Genomic DNA, 12,197 nt, shown 5'->3' with positions numbered 1-12,197 from the left:
AGGAAACCAGACGATGGAAACTGTAGCCAGCTGGGGATGGGGTGGGGACCAACCTGTCCCCGCCTTCACACCCTTGGTAGGGGTAGACAATAAAGAGAAGAAAAGCAGGAGTCTGGGTATTGGGGGTCCAGGCTGGGCCTGAGCTGTCATTGAGGAGTGGGGGGCAGAAAGGGAAGTTCACACACAGGAAACCACAGGCAAGCAGAGCAGAGAAGAAAGCTTGGAGTGGTCTGGGGGACTGGACTCAACAGGCCCCCAGGAGTCCAAGAAGACCCCACTGCAGCCATCTGACAATGATTGGTGTGATTCAGTCAGCCACACACCAGTATCACCTTTAATTCTTACACACCCTGGACGTAGGAATTATCATGCCCATCTTTCAGATGAGGAAACTGAGGAATCAGAGAGCTTTGCCCAGGGTCACGCAATCAGGATTTGAACCTGTATGTCTCAGGCCCCCACAACTCAACCACTGAAGGAGACTGAAGCAGAGACCAGGGTCCCGGTAGGAAGGTGACTGCAGATAGGCTCTGAGGGCGGGGCTGTGGCTTCTCTGATCTCAGGGCCTTTCTCCACTGCCCAGGCCCCGCCTCTACCCCTCCCAGCGTTGCCTGGAAGTGTGGGGTGAGAGCTCCTCTTAGGACACCCCTTCCACTTAGGGAAAGAATCGCGCCCCCCAGGCTCTACCCAGGAGAGGATCCTCTCCTTCTTCCTCATCAGCACTCCACCTCCCCCCGGGGCAGGGAGTACCGACACCTGCATCCCCACCCTCCAGGCCCCAGGGCCCACTGGCCCCGGAGCAGTCAAGCTGAGATGACGGTCAAGCTAGATTTTGAGGAGTGCCTTAAGGACTCACCCCGCTTCCGGTAAGTGTGCACAGGTCTCCAGGGGTGGGGGAGGGGGGCAGGCAGAGGCAGGGAGGTCCAATACCCCCTAATACACACGCACACCTTCCCCAAGTCGGAGGATGTCTTTCCAGGGAGTAAGTCTCAAAGGGACAAGATCCAGCTTATGGGCCAAAGCAGTACCTCTGCTATCGAATCTCGTGCTCTGATGCTCGCCACCCACTGCATGTGTGAAGGGGGCCCCTCCAGCCTCTCTCACTCCCAGAGCTGGCATTCCCTCCTCCCTCTCTCTGGACCCCTGCCCCTCCCCCAGCACCTGCACTGGGCGGTTAGCAACTTCCTGCCCTCGCCACATCCACCCTCTTTCTACCCTTCCTGCTCTGGCCTGGGCTGTAGTAGCTCCCACAGTGTGCAGAGTGAGCGAGCCAGAGAGGGTGGGTGGGCAGTTCTTAACCCATCAGCCTTTTCCGTCTGTACCCTTCACCCCCTAACCCCGACCCCCGGCCCTGCCGAGGTGGACAGACCAGATGGACCCAAGCTCTGTTCCTGTGACCCCATCCCTCCTTTCCCAGAGCCTCTATCGAGCTGGTGGAAGCCGAAGTGTCGGAATTGGAGACCCGGCTGGAAAAGGTGATCCTGACGTGGAGAGAGGTGACCCGGGGTGGGATTAAGATGAGAGGGGTGAGGCCAGGGAGAAAACTAGAGACCAAGAATGAGTTCCGGGGATTACTGAATGCTAACCAGGTGGGGTAGATGTTTGGGGCTACAGAGGAGCCAAAACGTGGTTCTGTGCCCTGAAGGGGCTCAGAGTCTTGGAAAACAAGAGCACCTGTGGGCTTACTTGGTCGGTTCTTGAGACCTGCATTATGCAAGCCGTGGGCGCCTCAGGGAGAAGCAGCCTGTTTCTGCCCTCACGGGGCTCACAGACTACCCACGGAAAACAAACCAGTAAAACACCTGAACACACACAGTAAGGCCTTCCTAGATATTCTTTATAAAAACGGCACACTCCCACCTCCCTTATTTGGCTTTTTTTTTCTTTACAGCCTTTATCTCAATCTGACACCTTTTATGTTTACTCGCGGTATTAGTTTTCTATTATTGTGTAACAAGTTATTACAAACTCGGTGACTTAAAACAACGCACAGGTGTTATCATAGGTTTTGTGGGTCAGGAGTCGAGCACAGCTTGACTGCTCCGCTCAGGGTCTCACAGGCCGCAGCCGAGGTGTTGACAGAGGCTGTAGCCTCATCCGTAGCTGAGCGTTTTCTTCTGAGCTCATGTGATTGTTGGCAGAATTCAGGTCCTTGCTGTTGCCGGATGGAGGCGCTCATCTCCTAGAGGCCACCCACAGTTCCCTGCCACCGGGCCCTGTCCGTAGGCGGTTTACTTCATAGCAGCCTGCTTCTTCAGTGCCAGCAGCAGTCTCCCTTGCATGTGCTGGCAAGATGGCATCAGTTTACGTCAGAATGTGACCACAGCAGTGAATCTGTCCCCTTTGTCATTTGGGGGTGTCATCCCATCGCCCTTGCCATATCGTATTCTACTGATTAGAAGCAAATCACAGGTCTCACTCACCCACACTCAGGGGTGAGGATTATGCAAGGGTGGGATCATCAGGGGTCACCTTAGCCTGTGTCTGTCAGGCTTGCCAATTTTTTTTCTTGTCTACTCTTCCCCACTGGAATGGAAGTGTCATGAGGAACTTTTCCATTTTGTTTTTGCTCAATCCCCAGTGCCTATACCATGTCCTGAAAGTTAGCAGGTGACCAAATAATATATACATTTTTTAATTGACGTGTAGTTGATTTACAGTGTTGTGTTAGTTTCTGCTGTACAACAAAGTGATTCAGTTTACCTATGAATATATACATATATTTTTAAGTTAAACTTTGTATTTTTAGTTAATTGCAGAGTCACAAGAAGTTGCAAAAATAGTACAGAGAGATCCCACGTACCTATCTCCCAACTTCCCCCAATGACAGCGTCTTCCATAACTGTAGTATACTCCCCATACCAGGAAATTGCTGTTGGCATGATACAACGAACTGTCTAAAGACTTTACTTGGGTTTTACCTGTTTTGCATATACTCTTAAAAAAAAATCTTTGTGTATAATTCAATGTCACTTTATCACACGTATAGATCTGCCGATGCAGGGGACACGGGTTCGTGCCCTGGTCCGGGAAGATCCCACATGCCGCGGAGTGGCTGGGCCCGTGAGCCATGGCTGCTGAGCCTGCGCATCCGGAGCCTGTGCTCTGCAATGGGAGAGGCCACGGCAGTGAGAGGCCCGTGTACTGCAAAAAAAAAAACAAAAAAAAAACTCGTATCACCACAAAGGAACTCTTTTGTGCCATTCTTTGTAATGATAACCCCCCTCCCCAGCCCCTTCCTCATCCATGACGACCACTCATCTGTTTTCTATCTCTAGGCTTCTGTCCTTTCTAGATTGTTATCTAGGTAGAATCATATAGTATGTGACCGTTCAAGATTGGCCTGGCCTTTTTGTTCCTCTCAGAATAATGTCTCTGAAGTTTATTCAAGTTGTGGCATATCAGTAGTGATCAGCAGTTCATTAATAGTTCACAGATGAATAGCTCATTCCTTTTGCCTTGCTGCCCCATGCTATTGTATGGATGTACCAGTGTGTCACTAGTTCAATCTTATGAAAGTTCCTTATTCAGGTATTTGGGAAGGAAGGTGAGGTGGTTAAGGAAAAGGCTGGACACCTTGCTCTCCCAGAGATCCTCCTCTGGCCAGTCACTTGTCCCTTTGTTTATCAAGCCTCCTTGTTTGTAATTAGGGCCAGACAGAATGGGCCCTAGGAGCACCATCTTTGCCCTGACCCTTGGGCCTAGCTGACGGATTAATATTTATGAGGGAATGTTTACTAAGCACAGAATGGACAACTGTAGACAGTAAATACTGTAGAATTTAATACCAACCAGATAGAACATTCATCCTGGGTGTCAGATAGAGCGTGAGGATGGCATTTCTGGGGAACTCTGGATCCAAGCAGACGGAGCAGGGCAGGAGAGACGTTTTGGAGGTGAAGCTGACACTGGCTTCGGTGACAGGCTGGGAGGAATTTTGTTCCAGGCATGGAGTAGTGGGAGCAAAGAAACAGAGATGAGAAAGCACCACGTGTGTGTTAGAAACTGGTCTGGGCCACAGAGGAGTGTAGATGAGGAGGGGCAGGGAGGGGCACAGCCCTGGGAAAGGGGAGAGGAAGTAGGACAGGAGCGGGGGTAGCACTGGGTATTGGTGGCGCGTGGCACGACTCCCCGTTGCTCTGTTGCTTCCTAGCTCCTCAAGCTGGGTAATGGCCTCCTGGAAAGTGGGCGCCACTACCTTGCCGCCAGCCGGGCCTTCATTGTTGGCATTTGTGACCTGGCCCACCTGGGTCCACCAGAGCCCATGATGGCGGTATGTGGAGAGTCCAAACCAGGCTGGGGTGGGGTCTGGGATGTGGAGAGATCCTGTGGAAGGGGAGGGTTGGTCTGGGGTCTGCGGGTGCCAGGCCAGAGCAGGCTGGGTCTAGGGATGGGAGGGTCCTACTGCCCATGCCTGATACTTTCTCTGTGCCTCTTCTTGCCTAGGAGTGTCTGGACAAATTCACTCAGAGCCTGAGCCACAAGCTGGACAGCCATGCAGTAAGTGGGGGTAGGTAGGGCTGGTGAGGGGAGCAAGGGCGTCTGTGGTCCTGACCGCCACCTGCCAATTTCTGCTTCCCTCAGGAGCTTCTAGATGCCACCCAGCACACACTGCAGCAGCAAATCCAAACTCTGGTCAAGGAGTGAGTTAGGAGGGAAACCAGTCCTCCAGCCCTCTTCCCATTGCCGCAGGGGCTTCCCTGAATGAAGGAGTTGTGAGATTGGGGGCTTCTGGTGCCTTATTGTTAGCCCCCATCCCAAGGATCCCCTTGGAGTTCTGACCGTCCATAGGCTAGCTGCCAGGCTATGAGCGAATCTCAAGGACTTCTCTGCTGGGGGCAGGAGGGTGTATCGGTGATTTTCTGTTATCCCCACACCCCCAGAGGTCTCCGGGGCTTCCGAGAGGCTCGCCGGGATTTCTGGCGGGGGGCTGAGAGCCTGGAGGCTGCTCTGACCCACAACGCAGAGGTCCCCAGGCGCCGGGCCCAGGAGGCAGAAGAGGCCGGAGCTGCTCTGAAGGTTGCTCGAGCCGGGTACCGGGGACGGGCCCTGGATTATGCCCTGCAGGTGCCTGCCCCAACCTGCCTTCTTGGGGTGCCAGGACCCCAGTCACCTCGAGGCTGGAGAGTCACTGGTGTGCAGTGGGGGGTTGGGGGGTGGGTGGGTCATGCGTCTGTGTTTTCAAGGCTGATCTGAGGTCTTTTGGGTTCTCAGATCAATGTGATTGAGGACAAGAGGAAGTTTGACATCATGGAGTTTGTGAGTTGCCGTGGGCGCGAGGGCAGGGAGGGGAGGAGCCTGCTGATGGGAGCAGGAGGGAGAGGAAAAGAGAGGGGTCTGCCCCCTACCCACCTTGTCCCCCAGGTGCTGCGTCTGGTGGAGGCCCAGGCCACCCATTTCCAGCAGGGCCACGAGGAGCTGAGCCGGCTGGCCCAGTATCGCAAGGAGCTGGGTGGCCAGGTAGAGACCCAGGGCGCAGGCAGGTGGAAGAGGGAGGGTAGGGGCTCTGAGATGACTCTCCTGGCCTTGTTTTGGGAGGCTGGGCCATCTGAGGTGCCCCTCCTGTGCTCAGTTACACCGGCTGGTCTTGAATTCAGCTCGAGAGAAGAGGGACATGGAGCAAAGACACGTGCTGCTGAAACAGAAGGTGAGGGCTGGGCTGCGGGCAGGAAGCAGATGGGCCTGGGGCCTTGGTCTCTGCACACTTCAGTTGCCCTTTGACCCTTTTGTGCCCCCAGGAGCTGGGTAGGGAAGAGCCAGAGCCAAGCCTAAAGGAGGGGCCTGGTGGCCTGGTCATGGAAGGGCACCTCTTCAAACGGGCCAGCAATGCATTTAAAACCTGGAGCAGGTGAGGAGCAGACACCCCAATCGGCCAAACCCATCAGGTTAAATTTTTTTGAGTGTGCTAACTACAGCCAGGAAAAACAGACAAACCCCCTGCCTTCAGGGAGTTTACATTCTGTCAGCAAAGACAGACAAGAACGTAATAATTAAGTAAATTATCTCTTAGAAGGTAAGAGTACCATAGGTGAAAAATAATAAAGCAAGCAATGTGGAGAGCTGGGGAGGAGTTGCAATTTTAAATAGGGTGGGCAGGGAGTTCCCTGGTGGCCTAGTGGTTAGGATTCCGGGCGTTTGCTGCCGTGGCCCAGGTTCAGTCGCTGGGCAGGGAACTGAGAATCCCGCAAGCTCTGTGGCCAAAAAATAATAATAATGATAAAAATAAATAAATAGGGTGGTCAGCAAAGGCCTCATGAAAAGATGACTTCTGAGTGAAGACGGGAAGGATATCTGGGAGAAAATGTTCTAGGCAGAAGGAGGAGCAAGCACCAAGGCCCTGAGGAACCTGGAAGGTTTGAGGAACAGAGAGGAGGCCCAGGGTGTGGACAGAGGGAGGGAAGAGGAAGTGGTAGGAGATGCAGGTGGAGCTAATGAGGACGTGAATCACGACAGGGCCTTGTTGGCTCTACTCTGAGGGAAGTGGGGAGCCATCACAGGGTGCGGAGCAGGGTGGTGATCTGCTCTGACTCGACCCCTTCCCCTTCCAGGGCCACTGCCAGCCCATATGGGATCTTTGCACAAATTAGAAGAGAGAGCCCCTTCTCCAAGCTACTTTTTTTTTTTAATTTTAATTTTAAATTAAAAATTTGGGGGGGCCACACTTCATGGCTTGCAGGATCTTGGTTCCCTGACTGGGGATCGAACCCGGGTCCTCGGCAGTGAAAGTGCAGAGTCCTAACCACTGGACTGCCAGGGAATTCTCTCCAAGATACTTCTACTTGCCAAAACATTGTAGCAGTAGATTTATTAGACAATGCATTTTACTGCCATCTGCTGGAAAGTTGTCTTCATAAATGTTATCAAATCTGGGGTACTCGGGATGTGAATAGCACCCCTTAGATGTCCCTGGCTGCACCTCTGTCACCCTCCTCTGGAACATCTCATGGGATGGGCAGCCCGGTCTCTCTCCTCTCAGCAAGATCCTTATGGGACTAAGAGCACAGCCTCTCTCCTGTCTGTGTCCCGAGCCGCATTCCAATGCCGCCCATGTCATTAACCCTACTTCTGCCTCTTCCAGACGCTGGTTTACTATTCAGAGCAACCAACTGGTTTATCAGAAGAAGCACAAGGTGAGTAGGCCCAGGTCCTGGGTGCCCGGGCCCAGGAGGACTCAGCCCTGCTGTGGCTGCCTGGACGCCTGCCCCCCGATCTCCTTTCCCTGTCAGGACCCTGTGACTGTGGTGGTGGATGACCTTCGTCTCTGCACAGTGAAGCTCTGTCCTGACTCAGAAAGGCGGTTCTGCTTTGAGGTGGTGTCCCCCAGCAAGTGAGTGCAGTGCCCAGAGGTGACACCCGTATATCTCAATTTTACCAACTGGAAAGGCAGGGCCAATCACAAAGGCACCTCTGGAGCAGGATCTTGGAGTTCCCTGATGCAGCCCCAGGCATTAGCCCTTTGGTGGCTCAATTGAGGGGCAGGCTAGGGGAGGGTCTAGGGTGAAGGGGGATATCTGGAAGGATATTACCAACTAGTGCAGAGGTATTTCAATATGAGTGGTACCAGCTGAATACTAGCTGAATGTCAGCCTGCCTGTCCTGCCACTCGGCTCCCCAGGCCTCAGACCCCTCCCTGCCCTCCGGCTGCCCCCCTGCCCAGGTCCTGCCTCCTGCAGGCTGACTCAGAGCGCCTCCTGCAGCTGTGGGTCAGTGCTGTGCAGAGCAGCATCGCTACGGCCTTCAGCCAGGCTCGCCTTGATGACAGCCCCCGGGGTCCAGGCCAGGTACCTTAACATGGGGGTGCAGGGCCAGACTGCCCAGGGAGATGGGACATCGCTTCCCCTAGACCTCAGAGCCACTCTTTCTTCCCCTGTCTCCCCCAGGGCTCAGGACACCTGGCCATGGGCTCCGCCGCCACCCTGGGCTCTGGCGGGATGAGCAGGGGAAGGGATTCTGGTGGAGTCGGGCATGTGGCAGCCCAGGTGCAGAGCGTGGACGGCAACGCCCAGTGCTGTGACTGCCGGGAGCCGGCCCCTGAGTGGGCCAGCATCAACCTGGGCGTCACCCTCTGCATTCAGTGCTCCGGCATTCACAGGTCACTCCCCAAGGTCCCAAGCGCGGGCCCCTGCTCTTTCTGGCAGCAGTGGAGTGGGATGGAGGCAAGCTGGAGCCCAGCACAGGGGCTCCTCCCTCCCTTCCCGCCCTGCCTGGGCTTCCTCTCAGATTCTGTCTGTCGCTGGGCACAGGCCTGGGCCAATCCTATGGGGCACAGGGTGGACCCAGGTGGGCCCAGCCCCTCAGTGTCCTGGTCTGGCCTGGGTAGGGGGACACCCAGGGGGGTTGAGTGGCTTGACTGGATGAGGTGCGGGGTCAGGGCTGCTGAGGGCCGGGGAGCTGACAAAAAGCAGAGAGAGGTGTCAAATGTCATGAGGCCTTAGCAAGTCTATGCGTCCCATCATTCTGGTGGAAGCGGGGAGGGGGAATGGCGTGGAAAGAGTTGTCCCGGCCAGAGTGCGTGGAGAGAGGGGAGGTGGCTGGAGAGGATGAGAAGAAGAGAGAAGAAGGAATGGTGAACAGGCGGGATCCTGCCAGATACAGGTCAAGGCTGCACGGCCCTGGCTGCCCTGCTGCCTCCTGGCCCAGTGCCTCTGCACGGGACCCCCACACTGGACCTTGCCCCCAAGTCTTTCCAGGAGCAGCAGCACCTCCCCCGGCTGCTTCCCCCACAGAGGGCCTGACCTCCCCTCTGCCCTCCAGGAGCCTTGGAGTTCATTTCTCCAAAGTCCGGTCCCTGACCCTTGACTCATGGGAGCCGGAACTCGTGAAGGTGACTTGGGGTGCTGTGAGAGTGTGGGGTGCGGTGAGGGCAGGGCTGCAGAGCCCTGAGGGCTCAGACACTCACCTGCACCCTACCCGTCTGTCTCTGCCTCTGGGCCGCCTGAAGCTCATGTGTGAGCTGGGGAATGTCGTCATGAATCAGATCTATGAGGCCCGTGTGGAGGCCATGGCCGTGAAGAAGCCAGGGCCCAGCTGCTCCCGGTGAGGCTGGGGTGGAGGGACTGGGGCTGCCCTCCTTATGGGCAGGGAGGGAGGAGAGCCTGGGATGGGAGGAGGGAAGACTGTCGCCTTCTTCTCCCACAACCCTCCCCCACCAGGCAAGAGAAGGAGGCCTGGATTCACGCCAAATACGTGGAGAAGAAGTTCCTGACCAAGCTTCCCGAGGTTCGTGGGCGAAGAGGTGGCCGGGGGCCCCCGAGGGGGCAGCCTCCTGTGCCCCCAAAGCCGGGCACCATCAGGCCCCAGCCTGGGAGCTTCAGACCCAAGCCAGGTATAGGGTTGGCTGGGCATTTGTTGAGCGCCTGCCGTGTGCTCAGCATGGTGCCAAGCCCGGTGGGGAGGCACAGAGTCTGGGGCCCACATCTTCCCCTCGAGCCTGTTATGGGGGGCCACAGCCCACTGGCACTGGTTTTTCGAGGCAAGAGTTTCGGGGATTACGGTGAAAGATGGGAAGGACCGTGGGGCTGGGAGGAAGCCAGGAGGGCTATGTGAGGGTGTCACCAGCATGAGAAAAGTCGGGAGAATGAGTTAGGGTTTCCAGAGGCCTGTGGAGGAGGGTGTGAGTTTGGCTGGAACCGAGGGAGCCAAGAGAGCTGAGGCTGACCGTCACCATGTCAGCTCACCCCTGACATCCCAGCCAGTCAGGGTGGTTGGACAGGAAGAGGTGAACACTGCCATCTATCCCATATGCCCTAGGGGACCTACCCACACCCACTCACACCCACCATCACCTCCCACCACAATCCCCAGTCTTGAAGGCCTCCCCACAGTTGAGAAGTGAACTATCCCATTACAGCATCGGGGGACTGTGCTGAGGGTTTTCTTCCCAGATTCACAGCTGGTTCCCCCTAACAGAGCCACCCTCTGAGGACCTGGGCAGCCTGCACCCTGGGGCCCTGCTCTTTCGAGCTGCTGGGCATCCTCCATCCCTTCCCACCATGGCTGATGCCCTCGCCCATGGAGCCGATGTCAACTGGGTCCACGGGGGTCAGGAGAATGCCACACCGCTGATCCAGGCCACAGCTGCTGTGAGAGTCTTGCCGACCTCCCCACCCCACCCCACCCTTAGGCTCCTCCTCTCCTCCCCTACTCCGGACTTTGGTCCCAGCTCTTAGCCTCTCCCACCTCATAGGGAGTGATAACCAATAGAGCCTGGTTGCTAAGAGTGTGAGATTTGGAGGCAGACAAACTTGGGTTTGAACCCAGACCCTCACCACTTACAATTATGAACCTTCGTGTACCTCAGTTTCCTCATCTGTAAAATAGGGATAACACACCTCATTAGGTTGTACTATGGATTTAATGTATGAATACATGTAAAGAGCCGGAGCAGAGCCTGCCATCCCATACCCACCCTCGGAACTGACCCCACTCTAAAATATCTTTAAATTTGCCTCAAAAGATGCCACCCTTTATCCCCATTCTCTACTTCTCCACGCAGAATTCTCTTCTGGCCTGTGAGTTCCTCCTCCAGAACGGGGCAAACGTGAACCAAGTGGACAGCCACGGCCGAGGCCCGCTCCACCACGCAACCATTCTTGGCCACACGGGGTAGGGGCGGCAGGGATGATGACCTTGAGGAGGAAGGCTCCAGACAGGGTGAGGGGCCGGCTGAACTTGGCTGTCCTGTCCAGGCTGGCCTGCCTATTCCTGAAACGGGGGGCCGATCTGGGAGCCCGAGACTCTGAAGGCAGAGACCCCCTGACCATCGCCGTGGAAACAGCCAACGCTGACATCGTCACTCTGTGAGGATGCCTGAAGAGGCGGGGCTAGCGCTTGCACTATCCACTTGGGCGGGGCTAACACCGAGACCCCTGCGTGCTAGGCGGGGCCTGGGGAGGGGAGGGGCCAGCTCCAGGACCAGACGTTGAAAGGATGCTCCAAGTGTTGACTGAGGCTTGGAGTAGGAAGGGGGGAGGGCAGGGTCCGAGGAAGGTGAGTTTATTCTGAGAGAGGCATCATTCATTAACATTGTTGTCTGGCGTCTTTAAAGCACTAGACCCTGGGGAAACAGGTGAATGAAACAGCCCAGCTCAAAGGATGGGAGTTGGGGCGGGGGGAGTGAGGAGAATGTCATTCATTCCTTAATTCCCTCCCCTTCAGGCTGCGATTGGCAAAGATGAGGGAGGTCGATGCGGCCCAGGGCCAGGCTGGTAAAGTACCCCCCACCCCCCTCTTTCCCCACACAACATTGTAACTCTGGGCTTCTGGCCGCTGGTGACCCGTCCCCAACCCCCTGTGCCCAGCTTCATTGATTAATTACATCATTTATTCAACAAATATGTATTGGGCCCATCCTACGCACCGGGTCCTTGAAACAGAGCAAAGAATAGGCGAGGGCGCCGCCCTGACGGTGCAGATGTCCCTTCCACCCACGCTGGAAGCGCGTGCTCTTACCAGGCCGGGCTGTCCCTATTGTACTCTTCCGTGCTAGGGCCCAGCCACCCGGCATCCCAGCCCTTCCTCCCCCCCCTCAGGAGACGAGACGTATCTCGATATCTTCCGCGACTTCTCCCTCATGGCGTCCGACAACCCGGAGAAGCTGAGCCGGCGTAGCCATGACCTACACACGCTTTGATCCCAGGCCTTCGAGGGCCCGCACCTCCCATCCCTGCCCTTCCCACCGCCCTCCCCTTTCTATTAAAGCCTTTGTGCTTTGCTCTTCAAAGTTCATTTATTGAGCATCCCCGTCGGGCGGGTGAGGTGTAGGACACTGAGGCTTCTGGGGTGCAGGAGCGATTGGGAGTTTGCGAACTGGAGTCACTCGAGGGGCGACTCCCGGGGAGTGAACTGGGAGCTTCGGCCTCGGCCCGAGTGCCGGGCGGCTCTGAGGCGGGGCTGGCGGGCTCAGGAGACGTGGTCAGACCCGTCAGGCCCGGCAGAGGCCGCTTGCGTGGGCTGGGTCCAGCCTTCTCTGGGGGGATGGGGGGTGCTGGCATAGGACCGGGATGGAGAGGCTGGCTCGGGCCACCCCAGCCCGGAAGCATCCCTGGAATGCGGCAACTCAGCACCCGCCCCCTCGGGAATTCCCTGCGGGAGCGACTAAAAAGGAACTAATCCAAAACCCCCGACGGCTGGGCCTCAGTTTTTTTAGCTGCCGGATAGGAGACGCCGGCCCCCGCCGAGTTGCAGACGTGAGGTCG

At 56.4% G+C, this 12,197-nt stretch overlaps 1 protein-coding gene across 2 annotated transcripts; it reads left to right on the top strand.

Moving 5' to 3' along the window:
* Positions 1–26: 26 nt before the first annotated feature.
* ACAP1 (ArfGAP with coiled-coil, ankyrin repeat and PH domains 1) lies at positions 27–11,722 on the top strand. Of its 2 annotated transcripts, none has more exons than XM_067715194.1 (22): positions 27–866; positions 1,418–1,475; positions 4,154–4,273; positions 4,447–4,500; positions 4,585–4,643; positions 4,884–5,067; positions 5,215–5,259; positions 5,365–5,460; positions 5,573–5,647; positions 5,739–5,848; positions 7,079–7,130; positions 7,227–7,327; positions 7,658–7,781; positions 7,881–8,092; positions 8,755–8,824; positions 8,942–9,036; positions 9,153–9,325; positions 9,910–10,082; positions 10,496–10,605; positions 10,689–10,799; positions 11,158–11,207; positions 11,532–11,722. In XM_067715194.1, exons 1-22 carry the CDS (start codon positions 814–816, stop codon positions 11,630–11,632), a joined length of 2,226 nt encoding a protein of 741 aa, XP_067571295.1. In that variant the 5' UTR covers positions 27–813; the 3' UTR covers positions 11,633–11,722. The 2 variants fall into 2 exon arrangements, with proteins under 2 accessions (XP_067571295.1, XP_067571296.1); XM_067715195.1 differs by having other exon boundaries at positions 1,368–1,475.
* Positions 11,723–12,197: the final 475 nt, after the last annotated feature.

The sequence above is a fragment of the Pseudorca crassidens genome, chromosome 19, assembly GCF_039906515.1.
Source record: "Pseudorca crassidens isolate mPseCra1 chromosome 19, mPseCra1.hap1, whole genome shotgun sequence".
Taxonomy (NCBI): Eukaryota; Metazoa; Chordata; class Mammalia; order Artiodactyla; family Delphinidae; genus Pseudorca; species Pseudorca crassidens.
Note: the sequence above shows the minus strand (reverse complement) of the source record. Positions and strands in the feature narration are given on the sequence as shown.

What these genes read in the sequence shown, in the direction of transcription:
- ACAP1 (XM_067715194.1), top strand. Translation starts at nt 814, where the DNA reads ATGACGGTCAAGCTAGATTTTGAGGAGTGCCTTAAGGACTCACCCCGC. An exon ending in TTTATCAGAAGAAGCACAAG is followed by an intron (nt 7,131 to 7,226) that starts GTGAGTAGGCCC and finishes TTTCCCTGTCAG; the next exon opens with GACCCTGTGACTGTGGTGGT. An exon ending in TGCGGCCCAGGGCCAGGCTG is followed by an intron (nt 11,208 to 11,531) that starts GTAAAGTACCCC and finishes CCCCCCCCTCAG; the next exon opens with GAGACGAGACGTATCTCGAT.